The 19,817-nt window shown below is 38.7% G+C and overlaps 1 protein-coding gene and 1 long non-coding RNA gene across 6 annotated transcripts in view; one reads left to right on the top strand and one right to left on the bottom strand.

The window, feature by feature from the left end:
- RUNX1T1 (RUNX1 partner transcriptional co-repressor 1) overlaps positions 1 to 19,817 on the bottom strand; it is a 151,239-nt gene that overhangs the window by 104,402 nt on the left and 27,020 nt on the right. The window contains exon 2 of one of the 5 annotated variants that reach the window (XM_062188268.1): positions 19,129 to 19,299. The exons of 1 other annotated variant lie outside the window; for it this stretch is intronic. In XM_062188268.1, coding sequence (XP_062044252.1) covers positions 19,129 to 19,216 — 88 coding nt within the window. In that variant the 5' untranslated portion in view covers positions 19,217 to 19,299. Of the gene's footprint in view, positions 1 to 5,589; positions 5,662 to 5,722; positions 5,814 to 5,913; positions 6,271 to 19,128; positions 19,300 to 19,817 lie in introns of those variants that run through there. 3 more of the 5 variants (XM_062188270.1, XM_062188271.1, XM_062188272.1) reach the window with 3 other exon arrangements.
- On the top strand, positions 1,883 to 19,688 carry LOC133757641 (uncharacterized). Its single transcript, XR_009865710.1, has 3 exons — positions 1,883 to 2,012; positions 14,483 to 14,567; positions 17,893 to 19,688. It is a non-coding gene; the product is annotated as an uncharacterized LOC133757641 (long non-coding RNA).

The following is a 19,817-nucleotide window of genomic DNA, read 5'->3' as shown; positions in this document are numbered from 1 at the left end:
TTTGAAAGGCAGAGTTACAGAGAGGGAGACACAGAGGCAGAGAGAGAGGTCTTCCATCTGCTGGTTCATTCCTCAAGTGGCTGCAGTGGTCAGGAATAGGCCAGACACAAGCCAGAAGCCAGGAGCTTCATCCTGGTCTCCTATGTGGGTGCAGGGGCCCAAGGACAAGGATCATCTTCCATTGCTTTCCCAGGCATATTAGCAGGGAGCAGGATCAAAAGTATAGCAGCCAGGACTTGAAACCACACCCATATGGGATGCTGGCACTGCAGGTGGTGGCTTACCTGCTGTGCCACAGTGCAGGTCCCAAGATCATTCTTGATGATTAAGGCTAATGCTTTTCTACCTGCAGTTTCCCCAAAGAAGATAATTCTACCTTCTATACTACAATATTTTAAAATCAAACATTCCCCCTTAAATGCTTTATCTAGCCTCCACGACAAAAGATGCTCTCTCACCAAGCAACAATGCATCCTCCCATCTCAAAAAGAAAACAGAAAAACTAGTCCAAAGTCAGCAGACAGAACAGGGAATCCCATCTCTGCCATTTAACTTTATCTATGTGTCCTTGGGCAAATTACTTAATTTATCTGATCTTCCGGCTTAAAATAGATCACGTGGTGCCAGAAACAATTTGCAGAGCTGTAATGAAAATTAAAAAGTATACACAGCACCTCGCCCAGGGCCCAGAACATACAGGCTTCCAATAAAAGGCTTCTCTTAGGATACCATCAGAGATTTATTCTGCTCAGAGATGGCAGTTATATATTCCCTTTGAGATTAAGGAGGATTTCCTGATTCCTTTGATTGGAATTCTATGGGTTGAAAAACATAATTAAGCTAGACATTCTCAGAAAGTACATTTACATTAATATTAATTAATGCAAACAGCTGTTTGAGAAAGCCAACCTGATAAACCTGCTTCCTGGTCAGGTGTGAAATCCTATTGTTCTCAAGTTATGAGTCATTTAAGTTAATGACTTCTTGCACTGAATATGGTTAGCTACCAAGGAATTGCAACTGTGCACAAAGAAATTGCTTTTGAGAAATACCAAACCCACTGCCACACAAAGAAATTAAAATTTAATAAAACAAAAATGAATATTCTGTCCTCAGTATAAGAACAAACTAAAAACCGCTAAATTACATTAACTGAGATCTAATCTGGAGTAAGTAAGGGAAAACAAGCAAGGTTTTCTAAAAAGCATGAGATTGGCCCATTGCCCATGCTTCGCCTGTGTCCTTGGCTCCTAATCCCTCACCTCTGGGTTCCTTTACTGGTCTCCTCCCAAATCCAGTCTGTCTATGTCTCTGCATGCAACACAAGAACCCTAAACTCCTGGAGGCCACAAGTCTGAATCACAGTTATCTGGTCCTTGACACATTCTGAGCAACCCATAAATACCTGTTACTTGAATTTCCTTATTATAGTAACGTTTTGGTTGTCATAGCCTTACTTTTTCTTTTCTTTTTTTTTTTTTTGTTTTGTTTTGTTTTGGTAATCAGTCACCTTAGGTTCCCTAATCTCCAAACAATGATAAAATAAATCCGATGGACATACTTTTGCAGTAGACCAAGTGACTATTGGTTCAGATTGTTCTCCAGCATTGCTCTGTAATCCTGGAGAAGAGAAAGCACAGGAGGACAGCAGTCCCAGACTGAAGATAAAAGACACTAAAGCACCACTGAGCCTAATACAGTAACATGGTTTCATGTATATTTGAAATTTAGAAGCAGCATGGCAGAGAGAGGAAGATCTCACTTTCTTAATCTCCATGAGCCTCAGTTTCAACATCTGTAAACTCATGGTGCTTGCACAAGGGATTTGTTACTCTGCTGACTCAGAAGACCGCTCAGAATATTATAGTTACAGCATCCTTGGGAAGCAGCAGACGATGGCTCAAGAACTTGAGTTCCTGCCACCCACCTGGGAGACCCGGAGAGTTCTTGGCTCCTGGCTTCACTGACCCAGCCCTGGCTGTTGTAGCCATTTGGGAAGTGAACAAGCAGAGGTGAGTGCATGCTCTTCCTAGCTCTCTCTCCCTTTCTGTGTGTGTGTGTCTGTCTGTCTCTTCTATCATTTTGCCTTTCAAATAATGAACGAATCTTTAATTTAGAAAAAAACATAATTATGGCATCTTTGCAAGCATTAACTATCAGTGTTGAGATGAGATAGCCAGTAAACATTTCTAGGCTATATAATGTCCACTAACTGTTTACTCTAAAAAACAAAAATATATATTAGTTGTCTTACAAAATCTTAAGGAATTTTAAGCATGATCCCCCTCAAAAAAAAAAAAAAAGGTTAAGCATATATTTTTCAACAGAGCATGAACTGTGCAGGAAGATGCCCTGTAAAAGATTCCAAGTATTACATGGAATATATAGAAATAAAAGGCAAAGAACTTGAAATATTAACAGAAAAGAATTTTAAAAGAAAAAGGGAGAGAGTACCAGGGTTTGAAAGGCAGTTGGAACTTCTATATTTCTGCCACAAAGAAGTAAATGAGCGCACAATCTATATTTATAATTGGATATTTACAGCTTATATCTTTTTTTTTTAATAGCTGGCATGAGGCTCATTTAATACAATGAATAGTTAGCCTAACACAATGGCAAACCAACTTGCAAGGTAAAATGGAGTGTTAGTGAATGGAATGTTGTATTTTCATTCTTGCATAATAGCATTTAGATGCATCTATTAAAACATATACATACATAACCAGGTGCATTATCCAAATGTTCAGTTACTAGGGACACTAACAGTTGTCTGTCCATGGCAATTTCATTTCTGTTTTTTACACAAATCATCGTTTGCAAGCATTGATGTTAAAAACAGAAAAACAGTCTAGTACACAGTGGCTATAAATGCCAAATCAATTTTCAGCAGATAATAAAGTCCATGTTTTACAATCAGCAATGCACTGTTTTACTACCCAAAAATGTAAGCTAATAATATATAGCTCTACTAAATGGAAAATGCAGATATGCTGTTAAAAAATGGGCTGGCTGTGAGAGGATGGATCATTTCTGCAGGGACCTTCCTAAAGCTATGTGTAAGTGTTTTGAAAATATCACATGATGTGGCCATGTGTTAAAAATTACAGCCAGTTAAGTTCTCTGCTAAGAAAAATATGTGGGCAATTTATGAAATGCACTCCAGGATGGAGATGTCTTAAGTAAAACCAGATTTTGAAAACAAACTTTTTTTTTTCTTTTGGAAACTTGAACTTAAAAAAAAAAAGTTCCATGCACATCTGGAGAGCAGGACCATTGAGAAAGGGTGGTCTGACCTAATGCTACCATCTTCTGAAAGAACAGCACTATTTCTGGGCTACAGGGACTGTGCTCACTTATTGTCCTTTTAAGGAAGCAGTCCTGAAAGCATTTTGTAGGTCAACATATGTCCTTTGCTAATATTATATAAAGATTGATAAAAATATAAATGTTTCAGAAAGCTTGGAGTCACCTCCTTCTGAAACAATATAACATACAAGGTCTCTGAGCTTTCTCATAAAAAAAATTCCTTCTTTTAAACACAAGGATCTAGTTGTTACAAAAGTGACAGGCAGTGAAACGATATTTCCTTAGAGTGAGTCAAATAATTTTAAAATAGTTTAGCCTATTTTTTAAAGCACACGTGGCCTCCTTTGACTTTTCATAGTTCATTTTGTAAGAGTATGCTATCAACAGCCAAAAAAGTGTGACACTTTTAACCAAAATAATTGTAGAAACCCTAGACTAAGACTTTTTTTATCTACCCAGCCCCGAAGATTGGTACTGAATTTATCTGCATAAGTTCAGTTTGTGTACAACTTTTTCCATGGACTTCATATTTTCTGAAAAAAGTCTTAGATTGGAATTGTTGCATCAAGTCTAATACACCCAGGACTCAGTTCTGACACTTAACCACCCAAAAAAATGTTGATACATAAATAAGGAGTCACACTTTAAAAAAAGTGATGACACCAGATTATATAAAACACATCCTTTCATTTGTACACCCCTAATGTATTATTTAAAAAATAAAACCTGTCTCAGATGGCAAAAATTGTCCATCACTATAAAGATACACATACAGACTAAAATATGTTAGAAACATATTAAGAGGTAGCCCATCCAATAGTAGAATTTAAAAAGTGCAAATGGGTGTCAAAAATAGCCAAGTGTCAATTCTGCTCAAGTATCACCATTCTGGCACATGCTCAGAGTCACAGCTGTTGATATATTCTCTGTGTCCAAGTACAAGGTTTTCTAACACAGTTGGAGGGGGAGAAAGAGACAGAGAGGGAAACTGCCTACATTTCAGACTCCTGCTAAGAACCAGTCACATATTAATGATATAACAGTAATACACACTTATCAATTACTCTAAAGCCTTTATTAAATATGGCTCAAGGCAGTTCAAGTCAGTATTCCTTGAAACTAACTTGAAAATCATATCACTACTTGGGAGTAGCAAGGATCTTAACTACCTCTTTTGCCTATCTGCATTCACAAACGGTTTTGATCTATCATGGCATTGTTTTACTCAGATGACCTACAGACTCTTTGCATCCCGGTAAATCAGATCCTTTAACACAGAGGGGTCATTAAAAGCATAAAAACAAAGAACATTTGAATGACAACAACAACAAAAGAGTCATATGAAACTGTGCTACAATATTCTGATGAAATAAAAACACAGGCACTTTTCACACTGATTCTGTACTCAATATCCAACATATATTACATCTTTAGCTTCAGGGTGCATATAAATCAAGATGAGAGCTGAAAGAGTTAAAAGGACCTTTCAAAGACCTCAGTCACTGTCTTTTTATAAATTGATTTTCCTCATATATTCCTAGCCTTCTGAACTAATGAAAAAGCACAGCCCTGCACACATTATCAATAACGATGAGGACGGACAGCAAGACACATCCGAACGGGAAATACATTCTTCAAACAACTGGCAATACCTACACACAACTGTGGTTGCAGGAAACAGGCAGATAATGTTTCAAAACACCATCTGGGAGGTGTACAAACTCTATGACCCAGCACAGCCTCTTCTGCCTGTCCTACCCAATTCATGTGCACAGATCAGCCAGCTGGAGGATATCTATCTGCCCTGTCTTTTTTATCTGAAGATGGGCTGCTGCAAATTAGGCACAGAGCAAATGAGACAGTTCTTGAGAAACAACCTTCCCCGGGTCAGGCTCTGCCATAACCAGAGCTTCCACTGGCAACAGTCACAGAAACACTCTGGGTTCCAAAGATAACATTTTTTTTTTTTTCAGGGAAAAAGAACATATACTAAATTTCCAGGACCACAACAGCTTCACTAATTCAGGAGACTTTTTTTTTTTTTTAATTAACCGATGTCAATCATTTGCTTGATGACATCTAAGGACATCGATTTAGGGCAAGACTGAACATTCCTTGTAGTTCCAAAGCTGCCTTCACTTTCTCTGATATAAACAGCTTTCTCAAGAGACCTTTTCCCAGGATTCCACCATCATCTGAGAACTCTCCCCACACATGAAAATTTCCAGGATGCGAGGGACAGAGGACAGCCACGAAACCCAGAACAGAAACAATACTTCTCACTTGAGCTAAAATCCGTCCAAGCAGATCGCTCCAGCAAAGATCCGTAGCTGTTCTTCTCCCTCAGCCTTTAAAACACACGTCCCAAATTCTGAAAGCAAAGGCTCCACACCCTGTACCCCCCCAGTGCCCAGACCTTGAGGGTCTTCTTTATGTCACTTCTCAGGCACAACTCTGTCGCCCCCAGCCTCTTCCTGCTCACATCAGATACACCACACTGTGGGGCAGAAGGCATTTGCCTTGCATAATAAAAAGTAAGCTTTCCTCACTGTTGGAAAAAAAAAAAAAAAACCACACCAGAGAGACCGCGGAGCAGGGCTAACTCACCAGGCATCCTTGACTGCTGCGCACCACAAGGGAAGTGGCTCTCTCTCCTAAAAGCAAGCGCGATCCGGGCTCATGCCTTCTGTTCTGGAATGAGCGGCAGTGGCGGCAGCAGTGGCAAGGAGGGCCGTCAGAGGGGCTGGGGCGGCATAGCCCGAGGCAGGGTGCTGGGCGCGTGCGCCTGCCAGGCAGAGACAGATGGAGAGCTGACACTCCGGATTGCACTTGGAGCAGAAATGTAGAGGATGACAGGAGCACATGTGGCCTTGAACCCAGCCCTGTCTCTTCAGGCGGAACAATGACAAGGATGTGTGCACAAAGTATCACAACCCCTGCCTCCCTGAACCCACTCTACCTCTCTCTCAGCAAGTTCCAGAGCACCAAAAACCAGAAAGTGAAATGCAGAATGAGAAACTAAATGCTGAATAATTCATTCACCCCCACCCTCATCCCGTTAAAAGTTAACCCTTATTTTGCCAAAGATGGAAACCTGGCCTCCTACCACTCTCCACAATGAAAAGCTTCCTCTCTTCTTCTCATTAAAAGTCTTATTAACTGGGGCCAATATGGTGAAAACAAACACGCACAGACCTCAAAGCTTGTTTATCGAACTGCAAATCCCTAACAGTCTGAAAACATCTTTATCAGACTTTATATATGCTACCAGCATATCGTCCCAAAGTATCAGAATCACTCCTTTTGTCAGCTTCTCCACAGCATGTGCAAAAGAGAACACTTTTTAGAAGCTGAAGCCTGAGACCACTTTTATTTTACTAGAGTGCTTTTAACCCCCCCGGGATCCCTGCGTTGATATGCTCCAAACATTTTCAGCTTACTCTCTTCTACCTTGCATGGAGATCCATGGGAGATAAAAACAAAATCTTCATTGTAAAGCCTTTTCAAAAGCTGAACAATCCAGTCCTCCTGATTTCTGATTTTTTTGCACACCCTTAAATGTTTATCCTTCCCATGAATAACACATACCCAGCCAGGTTCAATGGACCCTTCCCTATTAAGCTTTAATGGACACCATGATATATAAAACTACGGCCTTTGTTATAGTGCTTTATCTAAAGCTGGCTATTTTCTTCTCAGCAGTCCCTCTTTAGTCCTTTGTAAAACATCCTTGCCTCATAGGAGAAACACACGCCTGCCTGCCTTGCATGCCTTTTCTAAACACACAAAAATGCCAGGCAGAAGGAAAATACTGCTCGCTTCTAAAACTCTTCCTCAATTTAACACTTGCACATCTTTCCTGGGTCTGTATTCATTTGTTTGTTTTAACAACAGAGCACATGATCAGATAGACCCCTCCAGCTCTACCTTTCCAAGGTCTGCTCAATCCACTCTAGATACAGAAAGGATTCTACTCAGGAGCCTCTGGCCAGCCTGCAAGCTCAATGGATATGATGGACAGGTGCATCCGCTTTAACTCTTGCTGTTCCTTCACAGTCACCAACATTTCCCTTGCTTATTCTACACTTTCCATGTCAGATTGACTTCGTTGCCCCGGCTTGCTGCCTACTAGAAATTCTAGAACCCCATCTGAAAAGAGGGAATGACTGGGACTTGTACCTGCTCTTACTACACCTCTGCCCAAGCATGCACACAACCCGTTTCAAGACGTGCACACACCCACGTACACACACACTCCACACAAACTATAAATATATTGTCTCTGATAAGCAATGCTAATCAAGAAGTTCTACAGTTCCTAACTACTTTTAGAAGCGCCATTTCATCCAGTGAAACCCTCAAAAATCCATCATTGTCAGAGACAACTTGTAAAAAGTCTACAATTCATAATGATTGCTCTGCTCTGTCACTAATAGTATACTGCACCCTATTTATGAGGCCAATCTTTTTGTTCATCTTAGTTAGATGTCACTTGTAATGAGGTTCTGTGTAATGGATTTCAGTACAGTTAAGCACCAACCTCAAACATTCTTATGACAGAAAGCTTTATAGCAGGCGTGAGTGTGATAATCAATTAAGTCCTGCTATAAGGCCTTTATGGAATCCAGCATCCTAAATCTTTAGACTTTCATTTTTAAAGAGAGCATTTTTTAAAAAGCCACTCAAGGCGGCATGCCACTTCTTTTTTAAATACTATACCTATGTTAGAAAGCAAGCATTTTCACAGTGGGAAACCCAACCTTTCGTCAGTATGCACGGTGAATCACTTCTAAAGTAGAAAATCATACGACAAAAATGCAATACACTTTAAGAAAACTGGATGATACCCGGTTTTAAAACCGGGTCTTAATATCGGTACACTGCAAGTCCCTAAACCACAGCTCAGAAAATTGAACTTCCATATGCTGTGTGATTATGTATCTTTTCTATGTGTAAAAAGGCTTTTTAAGCTGTTATCTGACTACAGTAATTGCCACTTTAAATTGATCCACGTCAACAAAACCTGGTTCCCTGGAGATTCTCACCTAGACGTCTGATTGCCGCAAGAGCCTAACTAAATGTGTGTGCATCCGGGACTAGTTCAGCGTTTTCTCAAGGAACCAACCCCTCCTTATTCTCTAACCCATGGAGGCAAGCAATGCAGCAACCCCTTTGGCACTGCTGCCTAAACAAGGAAACCTGCATACGTATTTCTATACAGCTACTTTGACAGAAATAACTTCCCCTTTCATAAAATAAAAAAGGAAAAGTATAAGGAGCCAAGATCTCTACCATCTGAACTGTATAATAAAAACAGATAATCAACAACATGGTGAACACATTTATGTAGGTGAGGCAAAATAAGGAACAGATATTGAAAGTTTTCTCCAGTACAAAGCACTGTCCTGTACCACTGCTCAGAAATATTTTATGAAACTAAACTATATCCAAAACAATAACAAAGGATGCAATACTGACCAATAAAGGACTTCCTCAGGAGAGTCACGTCACAGAATACAGGTCATTTAATTAAGAACACAGACTATTTTTAGGGCAACTTTTAAAAGACAGTTATCTAAATCATCACTTTCCAAATCAGTAAACTTACCCAGTAAACAAAATGCTAGGCCACTAAAAACATAAGTACATCAGTTGGCTTTTGATGCTAACTTCAGATCCATCATTAGAAAGGCATTCATTATGTATTACACAAAGGGATCTTCAAAAAGTTAATGGAAATGCACATTATTAAAAAAAAGCATGGATTTCAAAAAAATTGCTTGCACTAAAGTGAATTTGTCTCTTAATTCCACTTTCTACAAACTTTTTAAACTGTCCTCATATTACTCCAAGGTATTTTGTGCTTTTTCCCCACATAGAACAGTCCTTACATACAAAGTTCTCCTGTGTCCACACCTGACTTACCAACAGGGTTGCACAGTCTAGGGACATCCTCTGTAGGTAACTGAAAGCTCTCCACACTAAAGGGAGATTTTGAGGTAAAGCTTTTCCACAGGTCTTCTCAACTTTCTGCTTCTAGCACACTGTTGTGATACTTTGTGACTGCACACAGTGGGCATTAAGTGAGTTAATTCAAAGGAGCTGAAACCTCATTGATCCTAATTGAAAGCAATATACCCAACCCAATACTTTCCTACCCCATCTGCTCTGGCCTGCCACCAGCCATTCAATACAAGAGAATTAATAGTTTCAGATATTCTGACCAACCCTATAAAGGCACTCATTTAAGCAGGGCTGCATTAACAAAGTGAAAAACAATGGCAAAATGGGTTCAAATGGAGCATTTTACTCCTAGTTGGCTTTAACAAAGCTGAGTCAGGCTTATTCTGACTTTTTGTGTGCAAGACTTGATAAACTGAATAAGAAGGCACTCAATGATCAGCCAACGAGCATTGATGAATGGTCATTAAGACCCCCTGCTCTTAGGGGAGACCCTTCCACAAAGTGGCACACCAGCTTGAAAGGGCGGACTCACTAATGTCCAGATTTCTCCGCTTGCTTGTCCCACTTTCAATTTCAGACCACTGGCCACCAAATGAGGCTGACATATTGGAAAATAATGTTTTATGGGCGAGTGGTAAAAAATAAAATGGAGGCATTAGCTCTGCTTTCAAATTCAAATCTGCTAGTTTTGTCAGACCCCAAAGGTTTTGATTTTCCACCCAGCTGGAAGCTATTAGTGTTTTCTAAAGGCATCCCACTGACAGGGCAAACCTACCTAATGTGTGAGCTGTTGGGCTCAGGGAGATGGACCTCTCTTTTGGATGATTTCCTAACTTCTCATCACTTTGACAGTCAATTAAATAGATACAACACCTAATAAAAATGTACATTAATTTGTTTCTGCCACTGAAAGACATCTGAAACTGTATTAAATAAAGGCCATAATAGATTGTCTCCTGACAAAGATAAATCCAATTATACTTTGTCTGCAAGAAAAACAAATGGTTTATGTTTTAGTTAGGCTGCAATGTAAGATACAGCCAACCACAAAGAAATGAATGAGACACAAAGTAAAATTAAGTTTAAAAAAGTTCATTGACGTATTCCATCAAGGCAAGAGGCTATTTGTCATTTTAACTCCTCCTCACAAATGTCTCTTGTAAAGAGGGCCTTTCAGACTCCTTCCCTCAAATATTTCCTTTGGGAAAAAGGATTCATGAGTGCATTTGCCCCTCTTCAACTTTCAGCTGATCCACAGAAGTGCTCACAAGAACTCTGCTTAAATGACAAAAGAACAAGACATGATTGCCATCTTAAGAATTTGAAAGGTGTATAAACATCATGGGGTCATAGGGTTATTTAGGGCTGTCCATGAAGGCCTAGTGCAGGCAATAAGAGGGAATCAAGAAGTAAAAGAAAACCTGTCTTTTAATAGGTGATTATGCAGAGACATTACAGAGGCAGAGAAGCTTCACTGCTTGGATCACTTACCACTAGAAGGACAAAGCACCACACAGCACAGTGGCCCCTGGAGAGCCTGCTGCATGGTCTGTTGAGAAATCCGAATCTACCAGGGCAAGTGGCAGGCTGAGGCTAGGAGTCACAACCCCTACCCTTCACCTATGACTTATGTCAAACTCATGGATCCAGGTCTCTTGGACTTTTCCATCTCCATCAGTTAAAGTGAGTTAATCCTGGGCCTTAATACTATCATTTGAAGATTCTCATCTTAAAAACAATTAAATAATAATGACTTCATTAGCTGACAAGCCAACAGTCTCTGCATTTTTCTTCCATCTTCAATGTCTACAGAAGAAAAGGCTTTTCATATGAGGGAGTCTTCAAAAAGGTCATTGAACACATATATTAGGAAAAACTAAGCATGAATTTCAAAATTTCTGTATCAGATAGGCTTGTCCTTGAATTCCATTTTACATGAACTTTAAGAATAACTTCATATCATTCCTACAGTATTTTGCTAGAAATAAACATAATCTATGTTTGTGATTATTATGAATTGTTTCTGACCGTACCAATACCTTTAAAATACCATAGTATGTTGTTGTTATTTTCCAATAACAACTTTTATTTTCAATAACTAGAATTAAAAATAACATGAAATGCTATAACAGCTTCAACACATTGACTGGATGCTATGTAGTTGAAATGCAAACTTCAAACTCATGAATGGAGTGAAATGTAGATTCCTTCATAGGCACTAACAAGGGGTTAAATTATTTTAGAATTTGTAAAGCCAAACACTTCCTTATTAATCCACAAGACTGAACACAAGCTACATTAACTCTTGTCTTTTCAAATAAAAGCATTCTCACATAAAACAATCTTAACAAGTATACATTAGCAGGAAAACCTAGTTTCCTCATATTTGCATAACCACAAAAATCACTCCAATAAAACAGGACAAACCCTAACTACCCCACCTGTATTCATTTGACAAGGACTGTAACAGTATATGGAAAAACCTTTGTTTCAATGTCAACACCTCCCCATCTTGACTAATGGCGAGTTAGTTTTGTTAAAACGCAAGGGTGATGGCGTATGCTCCAATGAACTTTCCCTCCTCTCAGCACCAGAGACAAAAACCTGCAGCTCTGCTCTGTGCAGGCAGCCATCTGGACAGCTTTCCCTCAAAGCCCAGCCCACACCACACTGCAGGCAAAATCAGAGGGCTCGAGAGCTCTGTGGGGCTATTCATGACATACCAATTTCACATTTTCTGCTTGTACGCTTGCAACAATAAATGCTAATGAGGACTATGAATGACAATTTTAAAGACAATAAAAAGGTCTCCAAATCCCTTGCATATGGAGACACTGTTTTCAAGACTTCACCTTCTGTTACAGAGCTGTTAAAGTCTAAAGAAGAAAAAAAAGAATAACCCAAGGAAAACAATAAGATGATCAAAGCACAACTGAACCCTTAAGATTTCCACAGAAAGCAATCTGTGTAAGCCCAGCCAACAACAGATCTCCCCCTCTCTCTGAGCAGTCCCACAAATGCTCTGCAGCCTATGCCTTCTGTAGACATGCAGCAGTTTTTGCCACACACTATTTTGGGGGGAAGGCTGGGAATTCATGGGGCAGTATTTGTCCAGCAATAATTACAATCATCGCCATCATCATGTTTCGGTGTAATTTAACCTTCCACATCTTTAAATAAAATCAAATGCAAACTGGCCCTCTTTTGAAAATATCTATCTTTAACAATACTGCAACAGTTCTGAGTGGTGAGACTGTACATGATTGTTTTCCTCTAGTTTCTGTTTTCCAAATCTGTTCATTACATTATTAACCAGAATTAACAGCAAACATTAATTTAAATACACAGAAAAAAAAAAAAAACTGAAGACAAAAACATATAAATGCTGTGACCTAGATAAGAATAAAATTATACAAAGCAACACAAATAAAACAAAAGAGTCATCTTCCTATACTTTAGAAAAATTGTCCACAGAGTATTCTTTTCATTAACATGGATTAAAACAGTTTCAACAAAATCCACCAGGTGGAGCAAATACACAGCAATAAAAAAGTCCCAGACTTCTTTCCATCATTTTCTTTTTCATAGGACATTTTCCTGTAATAAACTCCCCACCTCCATGTCTCCACATTGCAAATTATCAAAATCTATGCACACAAAGTAATTCTCCACATTTATAAACAAACTCAACTCAAACTTATTCAACAATGACTTTTCGCTATGATGAATTCTATTGCAAATTTTCATTCCAAAACACTTTATTTGGCCAAATAATTTCCCAACACAGTATATTTGCTTTTATGCCAATGCAAATTCTTTAATTTATATTTTACAACAGCTTTATAAAGTTGCATCATTCAAGCCCCTCCCCATACAACAGCAAGCAGAAGAGAACTCAATGTTAATATTCTAAAATATAATTAAGCTTGGTTAAAACCTGTCAGTCTCAGCTCAAGTCTCTTACTTTGCATGGAAATGCCAATTCTCACTTTGACTTCTTATTAAAATTACTTTTAATTGTGTATACCAAAATCTTATGTTTTAGAATACCGTGCCATTTTTAACTATTAGGTCAGAATGTGTTTTTGTTTGTTTGTTCACGTTATTAAGCTAAATGGCTCATGGAAAACAGAATTGAAGGATAAGCTTATCCAGGTACAAAAAAATATTTGAAACCCATACATAGTTTTTTCAAGACACACATTTTCAGTGATTTTTTTGGAGATCCTTCCTGTGATTTTTTTCCCCTTCCCTTTTCTGAAGTAACTCATCTCTCTCTCTCTCTCATTCTCTTCTCTCATAGTTCTATTTTTCTTTTTTTTCTTGCTATTCCACTCCACACTTACTGAACAGACTCAGCACAAGGAGCCAACCTCACTTTCTTGTTCACATTTTGTTCTTCAATTCCTCATGCCACCTGCAAGCCACACACTCTCCATTCACTTTTCAAAGTCCTCCCAAGTTTTTCTCAAATTATACACTCTCAGCTTCCAAAGCTTAAGGCTACAAATCCTTCAAATGCTACAAATGTTACCTTTATTTTAGAAAGCTCCAATTGGATGAAACTGCCAAAAAGTTGGAACTTAGAAGGAGGATAGTGAAAGTCTCAGGGGAAGAGAACACAAGTTAGGAATGTTGACTGTGACTTAAAATATGTTTACATGTTTTCCTATTTCACATGTATACTGATGTTGAAAAGAGAAATATTCTGAAGGAAATGCAGCAGGCTGATACAGAAATAAACACGCACATGCCTGAGGATACGCATAACACTTATGGCAGAGCTACTGATGCTTGTGCATAATAGATCACAAAGATGCCAGCTCTATCACCAAGCACACAGCTAATCCAATTATTTAAATGATTATATACTTTTCACTGGAGTGGTATACAAATACGTAAAACATTGACTGTGCTTCCAATATGAAAAAGAAACTTTTAGAATAATGCCTACCAAACTCTTTCCTGCAAAGTTTGACCCTTTCATTCTTTGCAAAGAACAGAATCAATTCCCCAGAGTTGTGTTTGTGCACCAGGCAAAGCTACATACTGCTCTCTTCACATTCCTGTAACTTTCTACTAACATTAATGGGAGGCACATATGTGTATCTAAAGGGTAAATGCCCTTCGGTCTGCATGACAGAATCCTAGTGAAGTAGTTGGAAAAACCAAATCATTGCACATGTAGTCACACTTTCTCCTCCCTTTGCAGGAAACACCACCACCAGCACCTTGGCTCCCCCATCCAGCGAGGACATTTCATCAGTGTGGATAAAGAACGTGCTGACTTCTTCTTGGTAAGATGACATGTTGTAATATTTAGGGACTCTCCCCAAATGGCTCCATATCCAAGCACTTCTCAGAATACTGATCCTATGCTATCCTTTAAGTTGGCCACACATTGGTGTCAAATATTTCTCACCACTCACAGTTCCATCAAAGGATGTGGCCCTTCCCAAAGCAAATGTCAAAGACCACATTCAAATTCCAAGGAAAGGACAAAAAAAAAAAAAAAAAAATCTTAACCTTTAAAAGTTCCATGACCTTTCTTTAAAAATGGACCATCCTATTTTCCTGGGCAGATCAAGATTCCAAAACTGCCTCATAAAAACAATCTCTGAAAGCCAAGTGTCATGCTGAACTACCAGTGGATCTGCTGCAAAAGCAGCAACACCCATAGGATCCTATATATCAGGAACTGAGAGAATAAGAACCCAGTTAGCTAAGGGGCCTGCTACTATTCAAAGAGATGGTTTTGCAGCAAGGCCAGAAGTGTAAAATAAAAGACCCAAATTTCAAAACCCATTTTAAAAATTTCAAGCCTAATCTGTGAGTGCAGTCCAGAAGGAGAGAGCAGGGGACACAGCACTGGCAGGAACCTTGGATTCCTGACCAAACCCTCTTCCACACAATGCCTCCTGCAAGAAAGGAACCCAGCCTGACGCTGGCGGACAGACAGGCTGGCCTCTCAGGATGTCAGAGCGCCAGGCGGCTGCGAGAGATACTGGGTTTTCACACACTCCCAGTCTGACTGTTTTGCTCTTCAGGTAATTAAACAAGGAAGCAGGGCTGCTGGGTATGAGCCTGACCCCAAGCCACGGCTCCACAGTTCTGCATATCAACTTCCGCAAGAACTGCCCCGAGCATCAACATAACATTCTCCTCTCACTCTCTCTCGTTTCCTTCTCCACCTCTTCCTAAAGCTGACCCAGATACAAATCCTGCCTACAAAAACAGCCAGAGAAAGGTCTGGATTTGTTTGTAATAAAAAGCTCTGTGCTATTTCTGTTCACTACCCTCTCAAGCTTAAAAAGCCCCAAACTACCCTAATACAGGGACTTTGTCAAAATGCACATAAAACAAATCTATGTAAAACACTGGAGTGTCTTGAATCAAGACAGTTTAGTCAAACCCAAAACTACCCAAATAATGATACTTGTGTGATGCGTGCTTGAATAAATTGTGAATCTTCAAATTCAAAAATATTCCAAGAAATAATGATTTTGAACATCCAGGTCACAAATTAAACATTCAGTAGTTTGTGTAATTAATATTGTTAAGCTCTGAAAAATGCCCATTAATGTAAGCAAATACCACCTATGATCTGGTTAATTATGTTTCATCAAAAACCTTAAAACTCTAAAATATTGCTTGTGTACAAACATAGTTACAATGAAAGGTCAGGGATAGCAAAAATAAGCCTTAAAAGATTAAAAAAAAAAAGGAGTACATTTATATGTGTGTACATACCAAGCAACAATTACAATCATATAAATAATATATTCTTCCTTTATTTCAAAAAATCCATAAAGTAAAATATTGGCCAAAAGAGACAGAGACCAAAAGAGAGAAGAATACAAAGCATGCCTGCTTGTCTGTGTTCAACACAAAGAACATTAAATGAAAACAACTGGCATGCTGCCAAATTCCTATAGAGGCAAAGAGATTCAAATAAATTGATTTCACGCATCACACTGACCTGGGATCAGTGTGCAGTGCTACAATAAGCTCAAAGCTCCATGTGGGGTAAAGCCCATTAATGCTATCAGACCCCTTGAACATGACCAAGAAAAACTAAACACAGACTCTCTAAAACAGCAATTTCACTTAAGAAAATAACTTTCCTCATTTCCTAATAGACATCAATATTTGAAGGTATACAGCATCACTGATTAACACTTTAAAAATTATTCTTAAAAAATGACTTTTGAAACTCATATAAAAATTGATACTGCTTTAAAATCCATTCCATGACATGCATGAACATAAACACACACCACTCTGCAATCAAAGTGTCCTGTCACTCTTTCCACCCATGCTACTTCCTCTTGCATCTTTCAGAATGCCAGTGGATTTTTTTATGCCATTTATTGGACCCTTTGGAATTTTCCTTAATGGCTTATAAGAGCAAGCTTCTTACTACCCCAAATCCTTCCAGTCCTCACCATGACATGCATCACAGGAGAATGTCTCCAAATGGCATTCTGGAGGGTGGAGCACTATGTGTGTTTTGAGTATGCTTTAAAACAATGGGGGGAAATGTCCCAGCGTTTGTCTTTGCCTGCTTCCAACTGAGCTGGTGGCATGACCCCTGGGTATCATTTCTCCTCCTCACCCCTCATCATTCCCAACCCCAGGAAAGCCACCTTGCTAATACCAGTAGACTTTTCTCTAGGCAACTCCTCCTACCTCAACCAACCACACAGGCTGTACTCTCTGGCGCCACTTCTGGCTGTTCTTACTCACAGCACCCACTGTTCAGCTCGCAGGAGTTCTTGGCCTTTTCTGTTTCCATATTGCAACTCCAGGAATCAAATGGATTCCAGGTGTTTGCAAATCTAAAGTATGTGATTCGTGTCCTTCCCTATTTGTTGGTCAACTTCAATCTGAACCCCATATTCCTAAATACCCATTACAATGATGAGGAAAAATCTGGAGTAAAATTTTTTAATGCCACATAAAAAAGAAAATGATAAAATTGGTCAACAAATATGTGTATGTATATGCACATCATTTTTTAACTGTGTACACACACACATGCACACATATATACAGGAAAGAGAGAGAAGGAGAGAGAGAAACTCAGTCTGGTGTTTCTGAGATATAATGCTGGGGATCCAACATTTGCATGTTATAACAAACAACAGTCATGGAGCTGTATTAAGATGTGTGTCTATGTCATGCATTTCTGCCTTCCATATGGATCTTCCATGCTGCAATGGTTCACTGCCAGCAAGCCACAGATCCACTGAACAGGACCAGAATGGGATAGGGGTGGGTCATGGGGCTAATCGTACATACTTACAATACATGCACAAGTTTTAAAATCCAACATCCATTTTGATTTTTAATCTGCTCCTTCAGTCTTTTATCATATTAGATACTCACAGAGATACAGACAGCAGAAAGCAAAGAGTTATATCCTGTTTTGAAACAGGTGCTTTCTTCTGGTGGAAGATGAGAAAATAATTCTAAAGCAGGGGTGGTGGTTGGTATTATCACTAGTTTGCATCCATTAAGATATGAACACCTTTCTTTTTCTTTATGTAAGATTTCAGAAATCTAATCAACCAAGATTTGAGTTCTTAAAAAGCTTTTGTTGTTGTTGACAACACTACCTAGGAAAACAGAAGCAGAGGTGGGAAAGTTCTCAACTACCTGCTACAATTTGAGCCACCTGCCTTGTCTTTCCAATGGACACTTCAGTTACAGAAGACGGCCATAAGATGAAGAAGGAAGGTGGAAAGGAAGGAAAACAAGACACAGCAACCAAATCACGACTAAGGATTCCCCAAAGGAATATATAATCCTACAGAGAATTATTGCATTTTCTTCAGTCTTCTGAGAAACAAAAAAGATAAAACCAAACCAAACCAAACAAAAACCACTTTCATTTTCCAACCTTCTTGGGAACTTTAAGAAAAAGTCAATGAGAATCTGTAGGAATTTCATGTAGAGTCTATAATAGGCATGCCAGGAGTGATGCTTGCAGAACAATAGCTAAAGAGGGTAAATATTTTGCTATCCCTAGTTTCCAGCAGTCACAGAACTTCAAATCTCCGCCCAATCACTAGAGTGCCAATGAGTATTACACATTCATGTTGACACAACTTTTCCTTAGCACACTTTATCCATACTCATTGGTGACTCAGCACAAGTCCATTATCTGCTAAACCTTAAACAATGCTGGCTACAGGGGGCAATAAAACTCTGAGAACTTCAACTTCAGGCTTCCCTGAATTTTTAAACATTGTATACTTTTAAGAAGTCTCTTCCCAAATGGCAATTCATTTAGTTTACATGTTACCACTTCTTTTTAAATGCATCTCCAGATACCAATTATACTTAGGAAATGATATTCACCTAAAAATTTAAAAATTCAAATTCACTGAGAAGAAATAATAAATTGAAAAGCTCTTTTTTGCCTGTTTAGTCAACAAACTGCTTCAGAAAATACCATCTCGGCATTACAATCAATAAACACAGAAACCATGACATAACTTTTAATCTTTAACTCCAAGGATTGCTGAGCTTATCACAGATGTATTATGAAACATGGCAAGAAGCAGTGCAACAAGAACAGGGTGAAAAAAATTTAGTATTTGATCATTTGACATCCTCAGCCCAAAGCTACCAAACAGGGCTCCACCACCAGGTTCAGCCCCACCCAATCCCCACACTCAAAGATTTCAAAGACAAATGGTTAAAACATTCAATACACACTCTTGATCAACAGGCACTTGAACAAGGAAAGAAGAAACAATCTTTACAATCATAACTTATTGGTTACAAAAATAATAGATTGATTTTCTGGTATGGAAGCAAATTACAAAATCAAAATATTTGTCTGTTCCTTACCTTGACAATATTCAAAGTTTCCCTTTTTCCGGCAGTCACCTATTACTAAACTCAGTGCTCTCCAAGTGTTTCTTTTGACAGATATCATTCTCCACCAATCGCTCTGCTAATTTCCTCTCCTTTTCTGACTGGGACAGAGATTATGTTCACCAGCCCAGAGATCAATCTTTTCTATTGACAACAACAAAGGGAAAAAAAATGCATATATCACAACCAGTCTGAGGTATCACACCCATCTATTTACATGACAATACTAGGCCAGCTTTGTTTCCTTTAAGAAACAGATACAAGCTCTTCTAAATTTTAGAAGCATCCAAAACAATCCCCATTTTCTCAGTTCCTATAATGAAGTACTTTAAAGGACTCTTAATTTTCCATTCATCTGACTCAGAGCTGGATACCTTCTGAACCTGAGAAGTGTGTATGTGTGTATACACACACACACACACACACACATACATATATATCAATACTTTGAAAGAATGTGCTAGATTTTACCTGTTATAATAAAAAAATTGAGTAATCTGTTGGATATTATAGGTACTTTAGAACAAACTTTAGACACTATGTTTTTATAAAATTTTACAGGCAAGTTAAATTGTTTCAAAACAAAGTGTTTCCATATACTGCATCATTGTGAAACTTCCATATTGCCATTAAAAGCTAAAATTTTTAACACAATTTGTAAT

This window comes from Lepus europaeus, chromosome 4 (genome assembly GCF_033115175.1).
Source record: "Lepus europaeus isolate LE1 chromosome 4, mLepTim1.pri, whole genome shotgun sequence".
Taxonomy (NCBI): Eukaryota; Metazoa; Chordata; class Mammalia; order Lagomorpha; family Leporidae; genus Lepus; species Lepus europaeus.
The sequence above is the reverse complement of the archived record's forward strand: the minus strand, read 5'-3'. Positions and strand labels throughout refer to the sequence as shown.